Raw genomic sequence first — 25,606 nt, forward strand, 5'->3', positions numbered from 1 at the left:
GTCCAATCTTATCCAAAAAGAGCCGTTGTACGTGCAGGTTATTGTTCCATCCCAGCACTAACACACTTGATTCTACTTATTGACGTCTGATTGAAGAACAGGATCAGTTCGTTAGTTGAGTCTAATGCTAGGCAAAAAATCTGAACCCACCCTCCCTTTCTGGATAAGATGGGACACTTCTGCTGTAGTGGTCTTTGTAAACACATTTCAGTTGCCGTGCTTACCACATGTGGCTATGTTTAGATGGTGTTTTAGATCTGCCTGAATGTGGGGTCACTCTGTCCTTGCTGAGTGCTCTGGTAAAGCCCTGTGTGGGAGGTGGAGTGTGCTGCCCTACTTAAACTCCCTAACACCTGACCTTCTCACCCACCCCCCACCCCCTCCCCCTGGCAGACCTCAACGAGTGTCGCACCAAGCCTGGCATCTGCAAGAACGGGCGCTGCGTCAACACGGTGGGCAGCTACCGCTGCGAGTGCAACGAGGGCTTCCAGCCCAGCTCCACGGGCACAGAGTGCATCGGTGAGCGGCCATGGCAACAGGACTCAGCAGACATCTGAGGGAGATTAAACAGACTCACGGCATGAGCACGTACACACACACACACACACACACACACACACACACATACACAACATAAGCACATAAACACACATAACTCATGTACACACATGGATTGAGAAACCGCACACATGGACACATACGCGAAACAATGAGACTTATTTTGATACAGACACACCATCTTTTAAAACACTTTGTAGCGGGATATTTACAAGCTTCACACAGGAAATAAATCTTAAAATATTAACAGCAAGCTTACAGGTCCTCACTAATAACTCTGACAGGTCCTCACAAATACAGCCCACGAGTCCTCACTAATACCGCTTACAGGTCCTGACTAATACAACCACAGGTCCTCACTAATAACTGTCACAGGTCCTTACAAATACCGCTTACAGGTCCCCACTAATACAGCCCACAGGTCCTTACAGATACACAGGAGCCTGATGTGTGTGTATTCTCTGTCCCTCGTGCACAGATAACAGACAGGGCTTCTGCTTCACGGACGTGCTGCAGACCATGTGCCAGCAGTCTTCCACCAACCGCAACAGCGTCACCAAGTCTGAGTGCTGCTGCAACGGCGGGCGTGGCTGGGGCCCCCACTGCGAGCTCTGCCCGCTGCCCGGCACCGTGCAGTACAAGAGGATGTGCCCGCAGGGGCCCGGGTACACCACCGACGGCAGAGGTGAGCGCGGGCACAGAGACTGGCGCAGGGACGGAAAGCGGCGTTTAATCGTAGTGCTGGTCGCCTCCCTCCCGAAACAGCACTGTACTGAGGTGTAGCATTCATTACGTTCCTGCTTTAAATGAGCTTCAGCAGATGTGTGTCTGTAGACGCATCAGAGACAAGCATTAGGGACATGGTGGAACTAATTAGATTTTTGGTGAAAGGGAATGAGGCGTAAAGAAAGCAATTTAACATTGATGTATCTTTAGTTTTGACCAAGATTTAGAATTTGATGACAGTTACGCCCAGGATTTATATTTGTTGCCTTTTTGGTTCATGTGTCGTGGTTTTTTTTTTTGTGTTTTTGAATGAATGCACCGTTTGTTTCCTTTCAGATATCAACGAGTGCCAGGTGATGCCCAACCTCTGTAAGAATGGCCAGTGTATCAACAACATTGGGTCGTTCCGTTGCCACTGCAACACTGGCTACACCACTGACTTCACTGGAACATCCTGCGTTGGTACGTCCTGCGTTGGTACACACACACACACACACACACACACACACAACTTCAAACACATGCACATACACACACGTAAACACCATTAATTACAATTTATTTATTCTTGATGGTGTAATGTGAAAGTAAAGCACCATCAGAAAGCCTTTCAGCTCAGTGAACACTGTCAAAATCTGCACCAGTCTGCACCTTCGGCAATAAACCACTGTGGTACTGAAGCACGGACTGCTCCCAAACTCCAGTTAGAATCACCAACACAGACCAATGCATGTAATTCAACTAACTGTTTTAGTGGATTCACGGGAACAGCCCATGTTTGCCTGCTCCTCATTTCCTCTTCCTGTTGCGTTAGACATGGATGAGTGTGCCCAGTCTCCCAAGCCCTGCAACTTCCTGTGCAAGAACACAGAGGGCAGCTACCTGTGCTCCTGTCCCAGAGGATACATCCTGCAGCCAGACGGCAAGACCTGCAAAGGTGAGCTTCCTGACCAGCTGGGTCTGGCTCTGCCTGGCTCTGCCTGGCTCAGACTGGCTCAGACTGGTTGTGTCTGGCTCTGTCTAGTTCAGACTGGCTCTGTATGGTTCTGTCTGGCTCTGTCTGATTCTTTCTGGCTGTCTGGTTCTGTCTGGCACAGACTGGTTTTGTCTGGCACTGCACTGTCTGGCACTGTCTAGTTCTGTCTGGTTTAGAGATATAAACTGAGGAATTCTCTTCCCCAGCTTTCTGTACTTTGAAAAAGACCGCACATATTGTGGAATACAGTGTGGAAAGTTATCATTTAAATTTGTACATACATGGCCTCTGCAATGTAATAAATATTTCACTTTGAAGAGATTCCCCCCACCCCATCGCTTTATTCCCATTGCAACAGCAGACCTTTAAGTTTTAGCTGAAGATGAACTGAATGGTGCTGTGACCTGTGAATAGATGTGTAGCGAATGGGACAGGGCTTCCCTCCTCTGTGACACCTGTCTTCCACCTGTCACGCAGACCTGGACGAGTGCTCCACCAAGCAGCACAACTGCCAGTTCCTGTGTGTCAACACCATCGGCGGCTTCACCTGCAAGTGCCCGGTGGGCTTCACCCAGCACCAGACCACCTGCATCGGTGAGTGACAGCAGATCGGGAAGTGCGTGTGTGTGTGTGTGTGACAGGGAGACAGAAAGAGACAGGGAGAAGAGGTGTACGTCTGTCTGTATTTTTGTATTTGTGTGTGAGAGAGATATTTATTACATTACTGATATTTAGCAGATACTCTTATCCAGAGCAATTTGCACAAGTTTTTTTTACATATCACCAATTTTTACCGCTGGATATACTGAAGCAATTCAGTTCAGTGCCTTGCAAGTTAAGTATGGTGACGGTACAATAATAGTGTCCTAGATGGAAATCAAACCTGTAACTCTTTCAGTTACAAGGCCAATTCCCTAACCATTATACTACACAGCCGCCCACAGAAGTACATAACAAAACATCAACATCTCTAAACTGCACTCAAATCCAGGTTTCCTACACAATGCAGCTACGCTGTACCAGCTGAGCTATTTAACCATACCCTTCTGAACTTAGAGGGTTTGAGACATGTATGTCTGTTTGTGCGTGAACCTGGATTGTATGTGTGTGTGTGTCAGTGTGCCTGTCTGTAGTTAGTCTGTTTGTGTGTGAGCCTGTATTGTATGTGTGTGTGTGTCAGTGTGCCTGTCTGTAGTTAGTCTGTTTGTGTGTGAGCCTGTATTGTATGTGTGTGTGTCAGTGTGCTTGTCTGTAGTTAGTCTGTTTGTTGTTGTCAATCTGAACTGCGCTCTGACTCACCCTGGCGTCTGTCCCACAGACAACAACGAGTGCCACAGCCAGCCCACCCTGTGTGGCTCCCGGGCCTCCTGCCTCAACACCCCCGGCAGCTTCAACTGCGAGTGCGAGAAGGGCTTCTCCCTGGACACCACCGGGGTGGAGTGCGAGGGTGAGCCACTCAGTCGCCCTGCCGATCTTTCACAGACGTGATGAGTCACTCAGTCACTCCGCCACCTCTCTCACAGACAATGAGTTCACTACGTACTGTTTAAAATTACATAACTCGCCACTCTCTCAACACATGATGAGTCACTAGTACATCCCTCTCTCTCCCACAGATAGCATCATCACTCTGCCTCTCTCTACACACATGATGAGTATCAATCTCATCTCACTCTTGCCTCTCTCTCCTCCTCACACATGATGAGTCACTCAGTCACTCTGCCCTCTCTCTCACACACATGATGAGTCACTCAGCCATCCCTCAGGTAGTCCACACTCATCTCTCACAGCTAATGAGGGTAACACTCAGTACCATGCGGGTGTCCCTTCCACACACCATGATGAAATCGAGTCAGTGGCACCTGTCCAACACTCCTACTCAGCAGCTGATGAGCACTCGTCACAACACTTATTAATCCAGTCGTGTGAGTCCTCGTCTCCTCCATCCTCTCAGATGACCAATGAGTGGGTTAATACCCTGTACCACTACCATGGGACGGTCTGGTGAGGACATGTCAACACTACATGAACCAGTGCGGTTGAGGGGCCCTGTCCAACACTACAGTGGAACAGTGCTGTGAGTGGCCCTTGTCCAACACTAGCAGTGGAACCAGTGCGTAGGAGTGGCCTGTCAAAACTACCAGTGGACCAGTGTCTAGGTGGTGCCCTGTCCACACTCTCAGTGGAACCAGTGCGTAGGTGAGTGGCCTGCAACACTACCAGTGGAACCATGCACTGAGTGGCCAGCATGTTCTGAAGTGAGGAGTTGACACTCTCGCGCATGCCCATAACAGGAGCTATTCAACCAGCTCACTCTGTTCAAGCCCAGCTCTCATGTTATCTGCTCTCTTCTTTTCCCCTCCCATTCCTCTAGATGGAACCAGTGCGCAGATCAGGTGGGCTGGCCCCTGTCAACACTGGCAGCTCAGGGATGCCCGTCGCTTGTTGAGCGGGCTCCTGCCAACATCAACGAGTGGAACGCATGTGTAGGTGAGTGGCCCTGTCCAACACTACCAGTGGAACCAGTGCGTAGGTGAGTGGCCCTGTCCAACACTACCAGTGGAACCAGTGCGTAGGTGAGTGGCCCTGTTCTGCAGTGGTCCAGCATTGTTCTGAAGCTGAGGACGTATGCATCACTCTCAGCACATCCTATGAAACATGAGCTCATCCTCAACCCAGCTCCTGTCCTGTTTTCACATGCCTCAGCTTCTCATTTCATTCTTTCTCTCTTTCTTTCTTCTCCCTCCCTCCATTCCTCCCTCTCAGATGAGAACGAGTGCAGCAGCAATCAGGTGTGCGGCTCGGCCTCCTGCTACAACACGCTGGGCAGCTACAAGTGCGTGTGCCCGTCCGGCTTCGATTTCGAGCAGGGCGCCGGCTCCTGCCAGGACATCAACGAGTGCTCGATGAACAGCAACCCCTGCAGCTTCGGCTGCTCCAACACGGACGGGGGCTACCTCTGTGGCTGCCCCGGCGGGTACTACAGAGCGGGACAGGGGTAAGCTAAGCGCGCTGCGCGGGGACGTAGGGCACATTGTGTGCTCCCTGTAACTTTAAACACAAGGTTCAGCATTGTGGTGTGCAAAATGCCATGTGTGGAAATCCCTTTATTACGAACTATCTTGACTTAATAGCCAGCAAATGAATCCTGTTGATTGTCGATTGACTGCTGGTTTGATTAAATAGGTTTGAAAACATGTACAAACAAATACAATAGAAAAAGAGAATGAACGACATCTCATTATTGGGTTGACAGTACATGCACTTCACCCTTTGAAGTGTAGGTTCTTTGTAATGTTTTCTAAGTCAGTGTTCTAGAACTCCATTGCTTTCGGTTACCAGTATTGATTGCTACATCAGCAGTAGAATGTTCAGTTGAGAAGTTCCCCCAGGGATATGTTGGTGGCGGAGTGGACCCGGCGGGCTGTGATCCGGGTGAGGGGTTCTCATGCGTTCTGCTCTGCGTCTCCGCAGTCACTGCATCACAGGCCTGGGCTTCCAGGGTCAGTACCCGCCCGGCGCTGAGGGCGAGGAGGACGACAGCGCCCTGTCGCCCGAGGCCTGCTACGAGTGCAAGATCAACGGCAACGGCGCCGGCGCCAAGGGTGCCCGCCACAGACGCAACAGCGAGGACAACGAGCTGAAGCAGGTACTTTCCTCCTTCCCATGCTCCCTCTCTCCCTCACTGCGCCTTCCTCACCTGCTCTCGCTCTCTCTCTCCCTCACCTGCTGTCCCTCTCTCTCTCCCTCTCTCTCTCCCTCACCTGCTCGCCCTCTCTCTCTCTCCCTCACCAGCTCGCCCTCTCTCTCTTTCCCTCACCCGCTCTCCCTCTCTCTCTCCCTCACCGTGTCCCTCTCTTCTCCTCTCTCTCTCCTCACCTCTCGCCTCTCTCTCTCCCTCACCGCTCGCCCTCTCTCTCTCTCACCGCGCTCTCCTCTCTCCCTCACCCGTCGCCTCCTCTCTTCCCTCACCTCTCCCTCTCTCTCCCTCACCTGCTCTCCTCTCTCCTCCCTCACTGCTGCCTCTCCCTCTCTTCTCCACCTCCTCTCTCCCTCATCTTCCCTCACCTGCTCCTCTCTCCCACCTCTCCCTCTCTCTCTCTCCTCACCTGTCCCTCTTTCCCCTCTCTCACCCCTCTCTCCTCACCTGCTCGCCCTCTCTCTCTCTCCCTCACCTGTTCACCCTCTCTCTCTTTCCCTCACCCGCTCTCCCTCTCTCTCTCCCTCACCCGCTGTCCTTCTCTCTCTCCCTCCCTTTTGATCTGCCCAGTTTATCTATGCTTTGGGTCAATTATATCAGAGCTGCCCAAACCCTGTTCCTGGAGATCTACCTTCCTGTAGGTTTTTACTCCAACTCTCTGAACAACTAATCAGTAGAATTAGGTGTGCCAAATTAGTGTTGAAATGAAACCTACAGGAAGGTTGATCTCCAGGAACAGGGTTTGGCAGCCCTGAGTCATTATTTCGGAGGAAATAAATGTCAAACTTGCATTTTAGGGCGTTTCAGTTCAGGGGAGTACAATCTTATCCGAAAATGGTCAGTGTGGGTGCAGGTTTTTGGTTTATCCCGGCACTGAGACACCTGATTCTTCACCAGGTCTTGACTGGACTAGCACAAGAACTTGCACCCACACTGACTCTATTTAGATAAGATTGGCCACCCCTGCTTTAGGTAGTCTGGTAGACCTGGGGGGATGCCGCGGTCATGTGACTGACTCCCTCTGTCCTCGCCTCTCCGCCAGCCGTCGGTCAGCATGGCCAGCGTGGACACGCAGTCCTCCATCCCCATGAACCTGAGCCTGGCCGCGCTGCAGAACAAGGAGCCCCTGCTGGAGCTGCTGCCGGCCCTGGAGCCCCTGGAGCACCACGTGCGCTACGTCATCACCCACGGCAACCAGGGCGAGCACTTCCGCCTGCTGGAGCGCCGCGACGGGAAGAGCGTCCTGCGGCTGGGGCGCAAGCCGCCGGCCGCCGGCTCGTACCGCCTGGAGATCGCCAGCCTGCCGCTGTTCGGCCCGCGCAGGCTCCGGCAGCTGGAGGACCAGCACGACAGCGACTACCTGCTGGGGGAGATCGGCGACGCCCTGCGCATCAAGCTGCACATCCACCTGCACTGAGCGCCGGGCCCCGCCCAGAACTGCCTCCGCCCACCCAGCCCCGCCCCGCCCCGCCCCACCACCACCACCGCCTGAAGGGCGGGGTCTTTATTAATTAAAAAAAAAAAACAAAGAGAGAGGAAAAAAACTGAAACAATCAACCACCACTTTTATTTGAGTTTCTGTTTGTTGTTCTTGCTCACATTCCCTCCCCCCTTTTTCCCCAGCCCCGCCCCACCTCAGCCCCGCCCCGCCCCGCCCCCTTGAGCAGATTGCCGGATTGCAGGAAGGTGCCGAGAGTTTGGGTCACGCCTCCTCTCTGTCGCCTCTGCGTGGGCACAGTGGGCATCGCTGGCACCTGGCAGGGGTGCAGCTCCCCGCCCACTTCCTGTGTCCTGCATGCGGCAACAATAGATGGGGAGGGAGAAAAAAGATGCCACAAGAGCCAGAAGCATTGGATGTGCTTGATGCCTTTTTTGAGCCTTTTAAGTTAAAAGATGGGGGAAAACGTGGGTGTTTGCAAAGCTAAACAGAAGTATCAGCTACTTGTTTTAACCAATCAAAAGGAAGCTTCATGTTTACAACATCCTCTCGAATTCCAAGCGGTCGTCTCTGGAATGGCATCTCGCATCATTTCTGAAGTGTTGTCTGACCAGAATACGACTGATGACCAGCTTCTCTACACCAAAGGTTTTAATGATTGTGTTCTTCTGGTGAAGAAGAGCACAATGTGGGAGGAGAAAAGAGAAGAACTAAACGTGTGCCGTGTCAGCTGTGATCCAAACAGTCTCTCACCTTTCTGTAATCTCCATGATCTGGCAATGCCGGGGTCAAAGGTTATCCTCTGCTCCGTTCAGTATTCTGTGTAATCTCTAATGTATTATACTGTTTAAAAGTTAAGAGAAAATGTTCACACGAAGGACTGCAACTTTAAAAGCAACATTTCAGGTCTAAAGAAAAAAAGAACATAGATATTAGTACAAACTTCAGAAAAGTAAAATGGACGGTTAGTACTGTTATCGTCAGCTCTCCCCTGTAGGTGGAGAGCAGGTGCCTTCAATGTGTTTGCATGTGCTGTCACGTTCTGTTACCTCAGTCCCTTGAAAATCAGTTCAACCACAACGTAGCTCAGTGTCATTGCTGCCGCTGGGCAGCAGGGGGCGACACATTAACGGGAACTAGAGAGAATTTACGGGAATGATTGAAACCCCTTAGGTACAACGCTGAACTGGAGATCATTCCCATGGTGCTACTGTGTCATCACGCACTGAAACCTTTCTGCGAATCAGGGAGATCTGTCTCAGAATGGCAGCAAACTGAGAATTTGACCACCAGTATGATGGTACAATTAGGACTTCTAATGCGTTAATAGAGCACAAACTATCAGTCTGAGACATTTCATTCGATCGTGTACTCAGTTTCACAGTTACTGTAGCTTATCGTTTCAATCAAGCGGAAATGTAGTAAGACAAATTCATCAAACTGTCCAGTGGCTAATGCACATCTTTGTTTCGAGAGGCGGGCTAGCGCAAGCAAACACTGAACCTCATGTAAAACGAGCCCTCATCAGGTCCGCACATACGTCATGTCTTTTTTCTTTAAGAGAGAATGGTGCTAAACAATTCCAACTTTCACTCTGTACAAAAAGTGAAAAACCGCAGTCTTGAATCTTGATTGCAAAAAAGTGACATTTTATTAGTTTTTTTTGTTTTGTTGTTGCGTGTTTTGTCTGTCCGTTCTGTCTCAATGCTGAAAACCAATATTATTAAACTTGCTTCTTGAAAATTAAATTGTATATTTTTAAGTGAAATGTAGATTGTTTTTGTTTTTTTGTTTTTTTTTTGTTATTTTAAAAAGCTTCAAGGCTGCCAAAAGCAAAAAAAGAAACATCATTCTGAACACATGATTGAAGGCCTTAAAGTGCTGATTAAGCTTGTCCTGCTCAAAAAACTGTATGACAGTCGGCACCCTGCACCGATTTTTAGAACATCGCCATAGAGACCACTGTTTACATATTGTCCAACTCAAAGTCTCTGAGCTCATAGCAGCAATAATGTTTTTGTAGAAAAACCAGAAAAGAATGTGGAGCTCAAGCGACTACACGTAGGTACAGCGCTTTCCACGGAGTTACAACAAAATAAGCTGAATTAAGCCTGGAGGAACCATGCAAACTCAGCACTCAGGCACTTCACCATTTGAGAGTGTCTAGTTTTATATATCTGGTGCTAAACAGTGATTTTTTATTTTTTTATTTTTTGCTCTCTGAACATCGTTACTGCACTGTACAACGGCCTGAACTATATTTATGCATAACCGTTTAACATGGGACCTTGTATACTTTGTATCTCTTTCTGTTCGTTTTATTTGCCACTACATGCCAAAATCGGAATGTGTGTGTGTGTGTACTGTATCTCAGCTTCAGTGTCAAACTTGAAACACACTGCTACCATAGAAACCAAATAGCTTGCAATTTTTTTAGGAAAAAAACTTACATATTTCCTTTTCAAAAAGAGCTCAGGAAGGAGTAGCATTCGGGCCCAAGAGCTGTATATCTGCCTGAAACTGTACCTGGGTTTCCATAACCACGAATTGAGCCATAGCATTCCCAAGGCCTGGCTGAACTTCTTTCTAGTCCAATAATGTCTCATTTTGCAAACATTTCTTTCATACTGCTGGGAAGATTCAAAAAAAAAATTTTTTTTGAGTCTGGGCACATACATCTGAAATCTGTACTGCCGGTTATCGACGATTCTTATTTGGTTTTTTGTTTTGTTCTGTTTTTTACCTTTTACCAGAAACATGAATGGCAATAAAAATTGTGGGTTATATTTTTAAATGATTTGTGTCTGAATTCAATTTTTTGAGAACATTGATTTCCTGCAACTGACAGTCTAGTGCAGCGGTAACCAGCCCTGTTCCTGGAGATTTACCGTCCTGCAGGTTTTCACTCCAGCCCTAATGTGGCACACCTGACTCTACTGAACAGCAGCTCTATAAGCTCTTTAGCTGTCGAATGAGGTGAGCTTTGTTGGAGCTGGAGTGAAAACCTACAGGATGGCAAATCTTCAGGAACAGGGCTGGTTACAACTGGTCTAGTGATTTAAAAGTGCTTTGTGCTTGTGCAACAGACTTCTGCTGTTCCTATTGATTTGCAAAAGAAAAATACATTCAAACCGTCAACATTTCATTCATGTTGAAACTCTGAGGCACATTGAGTAGAGAAGAAAACCCCCATTTTATTAAACACAATTTCTGCTTAGCAAAAAAAGAACAGTAGGAAAAATATCCAATCTACTTACAAATCTTGGAAAAATGTGAGCAAAACACAATCTCTTCAAACTTGTACTTAATTCCCGAAGCTTGGCTACTCATTATCCAATTACAACACTGAGAGCTACAAAACCAAGAGAAACTACTGAATATTTGCAAAAAGAGACTCTAAACCAGAGTCAGAATACAAAAATAAAGCATTTCCGATGTCTCTAAAAGTTTCTCTCATACACAACAGGTTTCACCAAGCTTGGCAGGTAGGATAGAGCAAAGAGAAAGACCAATAGCAATACAATTATAGGTCTTCTACAGATATGGCTTTTTTCGGTTATAGACAGACAGAGCTACTATGATTCATCAGGCAAAAGCCTACACATTTTAACATGTGACTACAGTATGAAGCAAAACATCTGGCCAGGTTTCTTAAAGGGAATCAACTCCTGTAAACAACATCGTTAAAACACAATCCAAACATTTACCATCAGTTTGCTGGACAGTTACTGGAAAGACTCGCAGGACTACAAGAATGGGGATGGAGGGGTACAATTCACCAGTTTAATTTCCCTTATTTTTCCATCCATCTGCCTCCAAGCACATTAACGTGTTTGGAGTAACATTATTTTTTTTTGCCATCAGCTGGTATTATTGCACCCATCCCAAGCAAAACCCCGTTTTTTTCTGTACTGGTGCCAAGGATAAACATAAACGCAGTCAAACGTAAAAGCCAGATATTGGCACGTTACTGCTGCTGTGCAGATCATCATCCCCCGGGCTCTATAATCAAGCAGTGAAAGGACAGCGATGGCGAGTGCTGTGTTGTGTTCAGTGATTTTTCTAATGGCTCTGCTAGCCTCCCGGCAACTGAAGCCACTACCCAGAACAAAAGGGACCCCAGCTCCAAATACAGCATGTGTTCCTCGCACAGCGGTGTGCTTAGGGGGGCCTGCTCAAGAGGTGTTTCAGTAGGAAACGCTATGCTAGAGGGGCTCAGCCAGTGTCTGTGCAGTGACTCCTAAAGAGGGTGCACTGGTCCTCCCCTCTCGTGCGGGAGGACGGAGGGAGCCAGGCCTAAAAGAGGGGTGCCCCGCGGGTCTCCCCTAAACCAGCGCATAGTCAAACTGGCCCCTCTCCAGCCCCTCCTTGTGGTCGGTCCAGGACGAGGAGGGCATGCGGCTGTAGGGGTCCAGGAGGATGCGGAAGCAGCGCACCAGGAGGAAGATGAGGAAGAGCAGCAGGAGGCCTACGAAGGCCAGGGCCGTCTTCTGCTCGTTGTCGCCCGCCAGCGGCGGGCTGGTGGGGGCCCCGGGGAGTGAGGGGCCCGGGGACAGCACCTCGTAGTCCAGCGTGGGGACATCGCTCATCCTCCAAGGGGCCCGGCGGCAGAACTTACAGACCGTCTGGATGGTGGGGTGCGCCGACAGGTTGGCCAGGTTTGAGGCAGGCTACAAAGGCGGCCGCGTGCTAGCTCTGAGCGACTCTGGAGTTGTGACAGGCCTGGTACAAACGCACGCGCACACACACATACATGCACACGCACACACAAAGAAAAAAAAATGCCCACACGCGACAAGAAATCAATCTAACTCAGCCCGGAGCTGATCACCCTGCTCGAAAGCGACTGAACTGGAGGTGGGAAACAACAACAGGCCAATTTATTACACCAACGCCATCTCCGCTCTCGTTTTCAGAAGCGCTGGAGTGTATTGATTGGACATGACACAACAAGCTGCCCCGAGCGCATAAAGAACCCGATGAAAACGCAGCGTCTTCCAACCCGCTCGCCAGAGGCTAATGGTCGGCAGATGGGACGTTCACATCCAGGTGCTGTATACAGCACACAGTAATTACAGTTAGAGGGAGGGGGGGGGCTCAGCAATCTGTAAAGGAACTGACACAACACTTGCTATTTACAGCATATGCTGAAGGGGCAACGGATAATGTGAACAAACAAGCGAGCGAGGGCAGGAAATATAACTAATGAGATCAGAGGCGATGCTAATCGATGGCCGAGTGTATAGACCTGACTGACCTTAGGGCTCTGGTTGCTAAATTGGCCATTAGTCTGAGCAAAGCTGGATAAGTGTCTCTGATTGGTAGGCTTACGTACACAAGCCAATTGTGCATTAAATCAAGGAGCTGACAGCGATTCTGCCCAGTAGGCCTGGTTTCAGACCCAAGGAAAACGCAGCTAACACTGAGGAGTGACACGACGTCCTTCTTCCCGATGCTCGTGGTGTGAAGGGAACTGGGGGAAATGGCGGCGGTATCTCAGCGGTCCTGTTGAGCGGGGAGAGTGGCAGGCCGAGCTGATGTTTGACAGAAAGCGCTCGGTCTTCAGCGTGGCTGCAGTGTCAGGTTCGTGTCAGTGTCAGTTTGTTTCCAGAGATGCCTCCCTCTTCACAGGAACTCTGTCCACCTGTCCCAAGCCGTCCTCCGGTCCCCTCGTGACAGCTTCCTGTCTCTCCACTCACGCCCTGTGAACAAAGAACATGCAAAACGTAAGAAGTTCGTTCATAAATTCACTCTGAAATTCTGCTCTGATTTCAATGCTCTGTGGTTCGTGGAGCTCACAGAAATCAGTTAATTTACAAATGATGTTTGTTTTTTAGACTGGAACGATCAGACACTCAACTGTCACCAGTGAGCGCACCGAGTCCTCCCAAGGTGTAGTGCTCAGAATTTACAAACGGCAGCACCCTGAATGCTCTGAATTTCCAGAAAACCAGACAGCGTTCGGGAGAGCACTCCACATCCCAGAACTTCTGAACACGTAAGGACCAGATCAGGTCACCTAGCCCATTCAGGCTTATCATTTACCTACTGCGTAGCCTGCCCTGTGTGAGAGATTGGATTGCACACCCCAGTTATCTCTGCATCTACTACATGACCGGGCAAGAGTTACACAGCTGCTACACGGAGTGAACCCTGCACCCCCACCAAATTACTGTGACCATCGTACATGTGCACATTACATACACACCACCATTCCCTGCCATACAGTAAGTTAATAGTTAAGCTCCAGCCAATAAGCAAAGATGACAGGTTGGCATTTGCCAGCTGGGCTTGAAGTATGCATGTCTAGTGCACTGACATTTGGCTTAATCGCTATTATTTGTAGGATGATTACTGTTGCATTACCAGTGCATTAAGAGGTAATGAATACAGCAGCACAATCATTAATACTGGCGATGCCTCATTCATTCATCAACGGCACATTCCAGCAGTCATTTGCTCAACGGAAGAAACCAGAAGAGGTGTAATTAGATCACCTTTCACGGGTGCACACATCTTCAGTAATGAGCACTGGTTATATAAGATGCTATTGTTCCTGTTAAGCTTGTGTTACAAATCAAGGTTAAAACATGACACCAGGCCATCACAACAAGCCCATCAAAAAGACTAACAACTACAGGGTGGACAGCGTGACAGAAGCAGGTATCTGGAGCATTGGTAAAGGGGGAGGGGGGTTTGGAAGAGAGGAGGGAGGAAGAACAGATAAAGAGAAGGAGAGAGGACAAAATGGATGCAGTGTCAGGGGACAGCTGAAGGTGATGGAGCACCCTAAGTATCTGAGCGAGGAGGGTTTGGGTATTTGCCCCCATGTCTGCGCCCCCCCTCCTCCGGCCGGCCATTGTTATGTGTTCCCGCACGCGAGACTTATCTGTCTATCACACGTCTGTGGTCATTCAGGGGCTCCCCATGGCGGGGGAAGCACAATGCAAAGTCAAACATCCTCACTCATGCTGTTTCCAAGGACACAGATCTCATTTCAACTTCAGGGGCAGCAACAAACAGGAAATGCACTCCCAGTACCACTCAATACAATGTAATAATACTGGAGGGGGGGGCCATTTAATGGGGGGGTCGTGCCAACCCCTGTCTCCCCCGGGACCTTCGCTCATGGCTGTTGGATGGCAGGATGTCTGCACGAGCTGTTCTGATAGCACACTAAATAAGCGGAAGAGAAGGTACACAGCGTGTGGTGTACAGGAAATGAAAAAGAGCAGCTGTGTGTGAGACTGGATCTGTGTGATGGGCGGGACAGGAGCCGAGCGGCGCCCCCTGCCTGCCGACAGGGGCAGCGCTGGTGTGACTGAGGGGCCGGGGCAGATGGCAGCACCACACGACCCACAGAACTGTTTTATCACATCACACCGCAGGCAAACCTGCCCGGAACCTGGAGCACCGTGACCACGACTGTCAGGAGATCTGCTGTGGATAATCTCGATGTCTTTCAACATAAAATACACACACACATACACACACACATATACACATTCACACACATTCACATCCGTACATGTGTGTGCACATTTGACATGCACATATCACACAAGCATCCACGCACATACCAAAGCATTCAAGCTTGTGCTCGCGCACACACACACACACACACACACAGGACAAGCCTCTCTTTCAGCACAGGACATGTCCTCTCTCAAAAGCGGAGCGACGCAGAGCAGCAGAGCATCACAGCTAATCAACCCGAGCAGCGCCAATGAGAGCAGCTCACTGCAAGCACAGGCACGCAGCTCACACGCTCACAGCCTTTGCTTCAACAGGGCGCTGCCCAGAGCAATTCACTCCGAGACCAAAGCCTAACTAATTACATGTCACTTGTTAGCATGAGCGCCCGGGCTCAACTCAACACAAATAATGGAAGTGGTGTACTTGGCAGTCATTTGAAACATCAGCTGGAGTTCAGATGAGAGCAGTCAGTCACGACCCGTGCACCATTTCCCAGCAGATCCATTACAGTCCGTGAATAGCACAGGGACACCCCTTCAGCTGCATAAAGGCAGGCAGGCATCCTTTATTACACACATTAAAAAAAACCACCGCTAACTGCTAGCAGTACAGCGGATCCACGATCGCTGTACTGCCGTCTGTGCCGCTCCCCACAGCCGGACTCAACTGTTACACGCTAAAATGGGGGGGGGGGGGGCTCATTAGGGACTTCACAGTACACGAGGAGAACCTTATTCTACAGTGATCAGTGAATCGGTGAAAAAAGGAGAATTTGCTCAGCTCATTTTCCCCTCTTGGCTACGTCCCTCTTCCTCCGTCGTCCACACTTTCGCTCTCACTCCATTCATCTACATGGACTGTTTTCCAAGTCTTCAGAGGGGAGAAGAAACAAAGGGAATTAGCCAGTCCCCCCCCCCCCCCCCAAAGCATCCGTTAACTTCCACAGCCATTCATTTCATTGTACAGCACGTTTAAACCGAGAAGCCTCGAGCGCTCACGTACACGGCCTAAACGGTCAAACAAACAATGACAAATCCCCCCTCTTAGCAGATGAAGAAATAAATGGCATTTAGGAAAGACGCCCCATCCTCTCTCTCCATCCATCCTCCAAACCCCCCCGCGCCAGGGCACGCCACACCGGCATCATTTCATTAGGCCTCCCGCCATCATTAAAGATGCAGTCAGGAAGAAACCGCCAAGCGCCCCCCCTAACGCGGCCCGATGATAATTTATGGGGGAAGCTCAGCAGAACCGTAACACAGAAACAGGCTTGATTTGTCATTATTTACAGCTTGTCTGTGGCCCTCATCCAAAAGTAATTAGAGGTCAGGAACAAGGAAAAGAGGGAGTCTGACGAACGCTGTGGACGTCGCACGGTCCCTGCCCGTAACTGAATTAACCCTCGGAGTGTTTATAAAGACAAAGTGAAACACAGGAAAGGACACAGGAAGACTTTTCAAACCCTGGCCGAGCGTTAACAAATACACGTTCCTTCCGGGGACATGACAGACATGGTCGGTAATATTCATAGGCCTATTCATCTTACAGCCTGATTCAGACCTTCAGCACATGCAAAACCTTTTAGCACATGCAAAATCAATAACATGACCAATGATTGGTTGTGGTATTTTGTTTTTCACCAATCATTGGTTGTGTTATTAGTTTGGCGCATGCTAAAAGGCTTTGCGCATGCTAAAGCTCTCAGTAAGCCAGGCCCTCCATTTTGCAGGTCTCCTCAGAAATCTGAGACCAGAAAACTGTTCTGCTAGCTGCCGCTCGGGGTGACCCTGCAGCCCACAGGCTGAGCTGCGCAGCCCCTGCGCTGGACAACTGCGCTGCATGCCCAGCAGACTCAGGCAAACTACAGCCGTGCAGTCACCCAGAGGAGCTGCTGGAGCATGAAGGGACACAGACCATTGCACATTTATGAACCCCCCATTCCCCCCGCCCCCCCCCAACCCCCACTCCTGCCCTGCCTGAGCAATGCTACAGTCAATTATGTGCAGTATCGATCAAAGTTTGATGCCAGGCTGTGGGGTATATCAGACGCTGGATCCAAATATTTCAGTGAGATGAGATAAATATATATGCATTTGCCCTGCAACATGGGTGAATGGACAGCCGGGACAACACGGATTCCCTTGGCAACTTCATTTAATTTACGCCATTACAAACTTTTAACATGCCATTTCAAAGCAGCGTTTTAAAATCTCATTGACAAAGATACAAGTTCACAAAGCATGCTTTTTCTATTGACCACCACTCTCGAAACAATGTCATTTTTAACACATTAAAGGACCCTTTGCAACACATAAATTGATTATTTGTAACACAAAAGTAGTAACTCTGACACAAAATGTTTTGAAATTAACACAAAAGTAGTAACACAAAAAGTGTGCTTGATATTCACACGTCTTTTTTGAGAGTGAACATGAATGAGGTCGCTGTCAGCTGTGAATGCACACAATATTCCAGGACCGTCAAAGTCCTCAGATCCTCACTATATATAGAGCCTGACACAAGAGTCCAGCCATTGAGTATTTTAGGGACAACGGCAATAACAGACAGAGATCACCACATCCCCCACACACAACAGCTTTTATTCAATCAAAACACACTCAAGTATGCCCTTATCTTTGAGTACAATTTCGTATTTAAGTGAGTGCCATACGTATTTCCATCCCTTCACGAAACTTTATAAATTCAGCAGTTTCCCAGCAACAAAAAGTGCTGAATAAGAATATAAGAAAAATGCAGCCTTAGCTAAATATGGTTATTTATTATTATGTAAGTTCAGAGCAGCACACGCTGCGGTCGGATTGAATTTACCTCATTGCCTCTGCCACGCTGATGCAGGTCAAAGCAGAAATAATGGAGATAAAGTCCTATAATTAAAAATACAGCTGTTCACACTAAATCGCCAATTTAGCCCGGGCACATCCAGGCAGACACGGGCGGCTGAAGATGTGGAGAAACTCACACTCTCTTTCTGCTGAGCATGCGTTTTCAAGGAGGGACAAAACACTTAAGACTGCTGACCTTTTAAAATAATGCAGTGACCACAGAAAAGTGGCTACTTGCACATTCATTCCTTCTGTGGTGTGTCAGTTCACATACAAAAACGTAGACTTTGCTACTATTCACTCCCAACAAGTCTGAAGTATAATCCTCACCGATCTCGCCTGGTAAATGTCTGCCCTGTTTTAAACGTTATAAATGACCTGTCAGTTCCTTTAAACGCATTCATCATTATGATCCAGTACAAGCAGCCTTAAAAGGACATAATCCACTACAGACATGAGCACAATAGCTTAGATTTTCTCTTTAAGTGACTGCAACATTAATCAAATCCACAAGACACATTAGCGGACAAGGATTTTCTTCTTTTTTTTTGTTGTCTTCACAGCAAAGCTGTTTCCAGTGAAGACTCAGATGTGGGACACAAGTACTCTAAAAACAATCTCCTACCCCTGGACGGGGGCGTGTTCTCTGGGTCACCTGAAACCGACAGCTCTAACAGCCCAGGCCAGCTAAAGGAGACCCTGCATTTTGTCAGCTGTAGAACGGCTGCCTCCACTCCACCAGAATTTCAATGCGTCTGTCGTGATTGTCTGTGTCACAAATTTCAGACCATGCGGGGACCCCCCTCTAGTACCTAGTGAGGACCACATGCTGATGGCTAGATTGAGCTTTAAAGTGTTCTGCACACAGTCCCTGGAGACTGTTTCCTCCCGCATGGGAGGTGAACAAGGGCTGCTCCTAGTATTCCCACGAAAGCGGGGAAATGTATCTGCTTTTCCCTACATACAGACAGCACCAAGCTGATTAGAATAGAACAAGAAGCCACACCCAACACAGCCTTGCTCCAGGTGAAAGGGTCGTGGATTTGAGTGAAGACACAGCAAAGGTGAAGGGGCGTCTTTAAAAAGTGGCAACCCATCTCACAAGTCAGACAGAATAAAAATCTGAGCAGTCAAACCCATCATCTTTGCATCATTAATATACCTTCAAAATCACAGCATGAATGATTTATATGTGTGTGGTGGGGGGGAGGGGGGGCAGCCGCAAGTGAGACTGTCCAGAGTAACGCTCTGCAGGGGAGTCCATGTCCCCATCAAGGCCCCCCCCCCCATCCACATGGAGAGTTTTGGAGCTGAAAATATAACATTACACAGAGGGTCCACACTTGGGCCTCAGGGTGGGGGTGGGGGGGTAGCGTTGCATGCTAATCCTTAAAAATAAGGTTCAGTTTTTAAAAAGATATTCATGTTACATCAATCAGAACTATGCAAGAGGGAGCAAAATGGGCAGAGAGAGGAGTGGTCAGCACTCACAATCTCAAACATCCAGAGTGATCCGTGTGTTGTGGCTTAGTGTAGTGACAGGAACAGACTGATCCCAACAGGGAAATATCAAATATATATATATATATATATATATATATTGCATTCTGTGCCCGTCATTCATTTTTAAGGCCGGGGGAGTGAAAGTCAGCGAAGTCAGCCATTTTAAAAGTCAACTTTGAAGGGTGAGAGTGACAGGGAGACTGAGATGGCTTCAGCAGAAACAAGAGGGTCACAAGCAACACAAGATTAAAATCTGGCGACAGATGGTAACTTCTAGTCTCCAACAACAGGAAAACACAAAAGTACACAAAACATATACTGACACTAGAAGCAGTGCAGCTACTGTAGTGCAGGCTTCAATTCAGCAGACAAACGCTGATTCCGAGTCTGCTAATCCCCTTTATGTCGAGAGGCAAGAGGAAGCTCTTAGCCTGTAATTGCCGACGCATTCACGGATGCAGGGCGCTAATAACATTCATGGGTGAAACTGATCCGGGACCGAGAAGAGACACTCCAGCGGTCACAGAATTCAGCGCAAACGACTGCACACCACCCCGATTTAGTGGAGAAAACAGAGCCCAAGCAGCACTATTCACTGTCAGCAGATTCTATTCAAACAGGCCACTCCGCCTCCCAACTTCAGACAAGTTAATAGCCCCTGAACTCAGGACGTGTGGCTAAAGGGATATCATTAATGGCACTCCACATGCAGAGATGCTGCTTGTAGATAAAAACCAGTCCCAGTGTCAGTTATCAAACGGCTCCAGATTATTGGGGTGATGAATATTTGAAGAGCAATCTTAGAAGGAAATGGACACCTTGAAGGAGGCCATTCAGGTCAGGTCACCATGTTGGCTGACCTCATGTATTAATGCACTGTCTTTAAGCGATTTACTATAAACCACAAATAAAAGATGCTCTTGCAAGCATCCATAATTGTCCTGAAACACAATGTTTTGCTGGTCTTTTGGGAGTGTCTTCTCCTTTTCAGTCCAATATTTCAAAATAATGAGACACACCTTTAAAACATTTTACCAACTTGTATACTACAGCCACCCTTATTGAAAACTGTGATGTGTTTAATATATAGGAATTGCCTTTAATTTGTCATCTGAAGTTGAGCTGGTTCAATCACGGATTCCTGCTACATATGGAAACTTGGGATAGATAATGAGAACTAGTGTAACTGTAAATGGCACATTAAAACAAAAAATAACCAAAAAACCGTCTATAATATCCAATTTCGCTGTCGTTTCCCTGGACAGTTTCCGGAGCCTCCTCACGTTACTGATGATTACACCCTGGGCAAGCGCGGGTGCATGTAGTGGATCAGTAGCCTACTGCCACACCTACTTCAGATTAAAGAAGAGAAAAACTCAAATTACTCATCACAGTTGACGGGCTTCGTGAATTAATAACGACGTAATGCAATGCAGGAATTAACATACACTCCGTAAGTGCAGTAGGGGTTAGTTCTAGCAGTGATTTAGAAATCGGAACTACATCAAACCTTGAGCCAACACGTTAGGAGAGCCAAGGTGTTCTCGTTGTACTTTAAACGTGTCCTTGGCACCTCTCTTCAAAAGCATGTTGTATAATAGCATTTGGCAAATTAATTTTATTAGGGTTTCCTTAAAGTATTATTTTCTAAATCACCATATACATTCAACAAGCCTCTAACCAAGGCACACTGTTTCCACGTTAAAACGAATAATTTGAACCCACGGTCGTGCTTTGAAAGGTAAATAAAGGTGACGTTTTATAGGCTACACAATAACCATACTGGAGAAAATACGGCGCGATATAACTAGTAGTCTTTTTTTGTTTTGTTGTTGCTTGCCAAGAACAAATGAGGAAGAGATGATTCTATAGTTTTTCAAACACACATTGTCATACCAATTTCATGGCACATTGGCCCACCTAGCGCATAGACCTTCGGCTTCTATGAATCGAATAAATCAAATGTGTTCTATATGCAATTGACCATATGCGCCATATAAGTAGACGTCTAAAGTATCATGAATAATACATAAATTTAGACCTATACATTTCACACAGGCTACCTCCTGTGAAATTTGTAATACATTTTTATCGCAAAAACAATATCCCATACAAAAACCGGTTATATTAAAACAGAAGTAATCCTGACAAAAGAACCCATTAAAATAGAAAGAAAAGCCAAATGTATAGCGTGAAGCGCAAATTAATGCAATCATAAATTCAACTTGAACAAAAATTATTCTAAAAGATGCAAGAATTCATCATCTGTCAGTGTGATTTACTCTTTTAAAATGTTAATTTGTAAGAGCAACAGGCAAATGAAGACTAATATTCTACCTACATTTTACAGATACTTGCCCAACTCAAAAGTGAAACAATTAATTTATGGGCTACTTCACAACTGTCTACCCGGTAGCTGTGGGATCCGGCCGGGTCCAGATTGTTTTTCTATAGTTTTATACCAGTAGAGTGCTCCTGGGACTGTTTTGCCTCCAGCCAAAATCAGCCACAGAAACGAGGCGTTTATTGCCGCATTTTGGCAAAGCCACTCTGTGATTAGCTAATTGTGTGTTGGCATTTTGTTGGAATAAAATTACTTGATCTGTCAGTCGCACAGTAAAACAAGTCAGAGCGACGCATCCGCGCGGAAATATTTCTCTTTGCGTTACAATTTTGTTCTTAATTAAGCAAATTCTCAATTTCGGATGATGTTTCGGAGGAAGGTTCAAAATTCTAGCGCATAAGTATAGATGGAATAAATGTTGGAAGCCCACCGCGTGAAAAATGCATGCAATCAACATTACATACACTTGTGTATCATCACGACTAGCTATATTCACTACATGAAACTTACGAGTTAAATGATATCAGCTGTCTATAAATTACAATTATATAGGCTATTACAGCATGGCACAAAAAACACAGATTGGGTGAACTGGCTCCTCACTCCCAGCATCTCATAAATACCTGTAGCAGATTTCGAAACAAGCAGTCAAAATGCCTGGGGTAAAAATTTACATAGGCTAAGAAACGAAGGTGCAGACTGACATACTTACCCGTAATTCTGTGTTTTGCTGTTTGCGGTAATTCGTCGTTATCCTTATCTAGAAGTTGCAAGTCTACAAAGTTCTCGCAGTGGTTCCGATCAGCGCTTCTCTTTAATAGCTCCGTGCTCTGCGCGCTCACTTGCTCGGGGCGCCCATCTGTTTAACAAGGGACATGTCAAAGCGCCAGCCTCTTAAAGCACCACGGCGATTTTAGCTGGGAGGCCTCAACCAAATTCACCAAGCAACATAGTTGCACTTACACTACTACTACTACTACTACTACTAATAATAATAATAATAATAATAACAACAACAGCTGCAACAATAACATCAACAACAGTAATAAGAATAATAATAAGAAAAATAAGTACAACGAAATATATTAACCTAACTGTTAACCTAAAATCTGTATAAATGGAATTAATGTGATATAATAATTTACATGTACAACATTGAAGAGTATCCTATTATGTATAACATACATATATTATACTACTTCTAAATAGCAACAGCTTGATGTACTCGTACACACACTTTCTGGCCGAGGGCTAAAGTGCTGTCAACAAAATTTTCAATACTATACCGCTTTCTTTTCATTGAGAGGATCGTATCACTGGACTATTGTGCAACGCGCTTTTCAAGACTAATATACAAGCAGACCGAATGGGCTACGTGTTATGTAACACACATTATTCTACGCTGACCTTTATACTGGCATACACGCATAATTTCACGAGGAGGTATTTACAAAAGTTTCCGTCATGCGTTTAATAAGCTTACAGAGAATCACAAACCAGAGGATTGCATTTTAGAAGATCATTATTGATTGCACACAAATGTTTGCACATTGCTAGTAACGAATAATAACCAAAATACTGTTCTTAGACCGAAACCAGACCTGTCGAAATTGAGATATATTCAGTTATTATATATAAAATACAACTGAAACCTGTCTGGTCTCTCGAGAGGCTAATTGCTCCAAATGTTTTCGTGCATTCCTGGCAGTATTCATTTATCCAGCATGGAAGTAGTAACGTGTGCTATGTTTTACAATTCCTAAACGTCCTGATTGAAATTTTCATTGTAACTGCTTTGTTTTTGTAATGACTAGTTAAATCTAAAATGTCTATACTTATCCATAAAGACTGCATGCCTTCAATTTAGAAGCAAGTAGCCAAATTCAAGTGTCGTATTTAACTTTTCTCAGAAGGGTAACACACGTACCAAGCTGTGGGCTCTCCAACTTTTTATGCAATGTCTGCGCCACCTATGAATGGAGGCACACGTGTTCGTCCGGGGTTCCCCTCGAGAAGAAAACTCCAGCACCTGCAATAGCCAGACACATTTCATTACACACTGCCCCGCAAAATTGATTGGGTTGACCATCTGTTCTCCTGCGATTCACCCATCTGCGCGAGTACTACAACAACAGTGGTGCCTGCTGGAACAACTGGCAACGAATTCTTCTCTACTTAAAATTTGGTGAGGCAGAAGGTTTGGACTACAAGGGCATAATACCATCGTTCCTAATGAACCAGACTAGCTCAGGTAACAGATTGGACAACATAGTCAAGGGAGCTGTGCTTTCAATAATAAAGCAAGGATAATTTTAGCTTTTGACATAGTGGTGCCAGACATTACTTTGTATAAAGTAGTTTATGTTAATAGAAAGAAAGAGTCTGGGTGTCCGTTAACCACACTAACCTAAAAGGGCTTTCACAGGTAGCAGTGCGAGGTAGTGCATTGGGAACTTCAGATGTAACCACAAGATTGTAAGCTTTAATCACTGCTTTTGCAAATATCCAGCTATTTAAATGATTGCGATGCAAAGTACAAATTAAAGTAAGTGATCTTAAATGAGGGTGCCTTCTAAGAAACTGCATAATAAACCATAGTAATGCAATTTTATTTCACAATTTGATATTTTTACAAGCTCCAGGTAATCATAAAAAAACATGACTTATAATTGATTTTGGACCAGTCTGTAAAACAGAGGGGGGAAAAAACAAGGTAAGATTTCACAGATTTATGGTTGTGGTGCTAGCGCCCAGCCGAGTTCCACCCTGCTGGCTGTAAGGCAGGTGCTTGTTTAACCTCTCAACCTGGTTGCCGCAGAAACCCTCAAATCCAATGGAAGGTGGCGGCGGCAGCATCTGTGCCACCTGCTGCCGCCCACTCATCAGCGTGCCAGGCCTCGCCCGTGCCAGCCGCTTGGATGTCACCCCCTTTGCCAGGCCATTACCGTGGGCGGAGTTTGACGTGTAAGCAAAGGGGGGCCAGGGGGGTAATCAGATCGCAATTACAAATTGTGGTGGGGGGGATTGTGGCAAATGTCCTAACACTGCACTAACCCAGGGGAGGCAGAGGGGGAGGTAGAGGGGGTCCAGTTGTTGGGGGTTGGAATTCAGATTGCAGATTGGGTGCCCCCCCAACCCTGGCCTCCCTTAATGTCTGCCTATGGTCATAACCCCGCCCCCGGGTGAGATACCCCACTGTTATGGACCAGGTCTGCAGGCAGGGCAGTACTGGGGTTGAGGGCTCCTCTGCTGCCAGGCCCGTGTCACTGAGCTCAGGGCCTGGATGCCACTGTGTTTTCAGGGCTCAGAAAGCCTTTCTGTTTGTAACAAAAAAATCTGCTCTGTATCCATTTTGTGCTGACAGAAGTACCAATTCAACATGCTTTTAACGGTTTGCATTCACACACATTCAGTTTCTTAAGACAGTTTCCCCAAATCCTTTAATTTATGAGACTGTAAACCTGTAAACTGTAAACCAGTAGATGCCAGTAAAGTTTAGGATGGTTTTAAAGTGATGTGGAAAGTTCCCAAAAATACATTTTATGGAGGCGATGGGGTTCAGTGGCAGGGCGCTGGTGACAGCACAGATGGGCAAACTCCACTCACATCTTTCTGTGTTCATTTTATTTGAGTGAATTGAGTGTGTGTGTGGGCATGGGCATGAGTACATGTGTGTGTGTGTGTGTGTTTGTGTGTGTGTGAACGCATGCGTGTGTTTGTGTGCGTGTGTGTGTGCGCGCGTGTTTGCGCGTGAGAGCATGTGTGTGTGCCTGCGTGTTGACATTTGTAGAGTCGGCTCATTGGTCGGCAGGAGGTTAGTGTTGAAGGGGGCCTGATTTCGCACTTAGCCCCTGAGAGGCTGAGCTGGCAACAGCTGTCAGAGCGCTGTTGGTGGGGGGGGGGGTTGGATGAGCCAGAGAGGCAGGGGGAAAGCAGGTGGCCCAATCGAATCAATAACCCTGATAATGAGATCCGAGGGGTGCCATTACCACCCCCCCTCACCCTTGGGCAGTATGCACCTCCTCTTGCGTAAAGAGCATTG

At 47.1% G+C, this 25,606-nt stretch overlaps 2 protein-coding genes across 4 annotated transcripts in view; one reads left to right on the plus strand and one right to left on the minus strand.

Moving 5' to 3' along the window:
* The window catches only part of fbn2b (fibrillin 2b), a 69,960-nt gene extending 59,768 nt beyond the window's left edge, over positions 1-10,192 (plus strand). The window contains exons 55-66 of the mRNA XM_064334051.1: positions 394-519; positions 1,037-1,243; positions 1,621-1,746; positions 2,099-2,221; positions 2,738-2,854; positions 3,579-3,707; positions 4,444-4,459; positions 4,635-4,656; positions 4,794-4,836; positions 5,027-5,258; positions 5,735-5,909; positions 7,003-10,192. Of these exons, the coding sequence (XP_064190121.1) occupies positions 394-519; positions 1,037-1,243; positions 1,621-1,746; positions 2,099-2,221; positions 2,738-2,854; positions 3,579-3,707; positions 4,444-4,459; positions 4,635-4,656; positions 4,794-4,836; positions 5,027-5,258; positions 5,735-5,909; positions 7,003-7,377 (1,691 nt within the window). The 3' untranslated portion in view covers positions 7,378-10,192. The remainder of the gene's footprint in view (positions 1-393; positions 520-1,036; positions 1,244-1,620; positions 1,747-2,098; positions 2,222-2,737; positions 2,855-3,578; positions 3,708-4,443; positions 4,460-4,634; positions 4,657-4,793; positions 4,837-5,026; positions 5,259-5,734; positions 5,910-7,002) is intronic.
* Positions 10,193-10,572: 380 nt separating this feature from the next.
* Positions 10,573-23,596, minus strand: LOC135252997 (cortexin-1). 3 transcript variants are annotated; one of them, XM_064331732.1, is made up of 2 exons: positions 23,492-23,596; positions 10,573-13,100 (listed from the first exon to the last, which is right to left on the minus strand). In XM_064331732.1, the coding sequence occupies exon 2, from the start codon at positions 11,985-11,987 to the stop codon at positions 11,724-11,726; it is 264 nt and encodes an 87-aa protein (XP_064187802.1). In that variant the 5' UTR covers positions 11,988-13,100; positions 23,492-23,596; the 3' UTR covers positions 10,573-11,723. The 3 variants fall into 3 exon arrangements, with proteins under 3 accessions (XP_064187802.1, XP_064187801.1, XP_064187804.1); XM_064331731.1 differs by lacking the exon at positions 23,492-23,596 and adding an exon at positions 22,277-22,443; XM_064331734.1 differs by lacking the exon at positions 23,492-23,596 and adding an exon at positions 17,704-19,066.
* Positions 23,597-25,606: the final 2,010 nt, after the last annotated feature.

This window comes from Anguilla rostrata, chromosome 4 (genome assembly GCF_018555375.3).
Source record: "Anguilla rostrata isolate EN2019 chromosome 4, ASM1855537v3, whole genome shotgun sequence".
NCBI lineage: Eukaryota > Metazoa > Chordata > Actinopteri > Anguilliformes > Anguillidae > Anguilla > Anguilla rostrata.

Bases quoted from the DNA above. Each gene is read 5' to 3' on its own strand.
- LOC135252997 (XM_064331732.1), bottom strand. From the start codon at position 11,987: ATGAGCGATGTCCCCACGCTGGACTACGAGGTGCTGTCCCCGGGCCCC.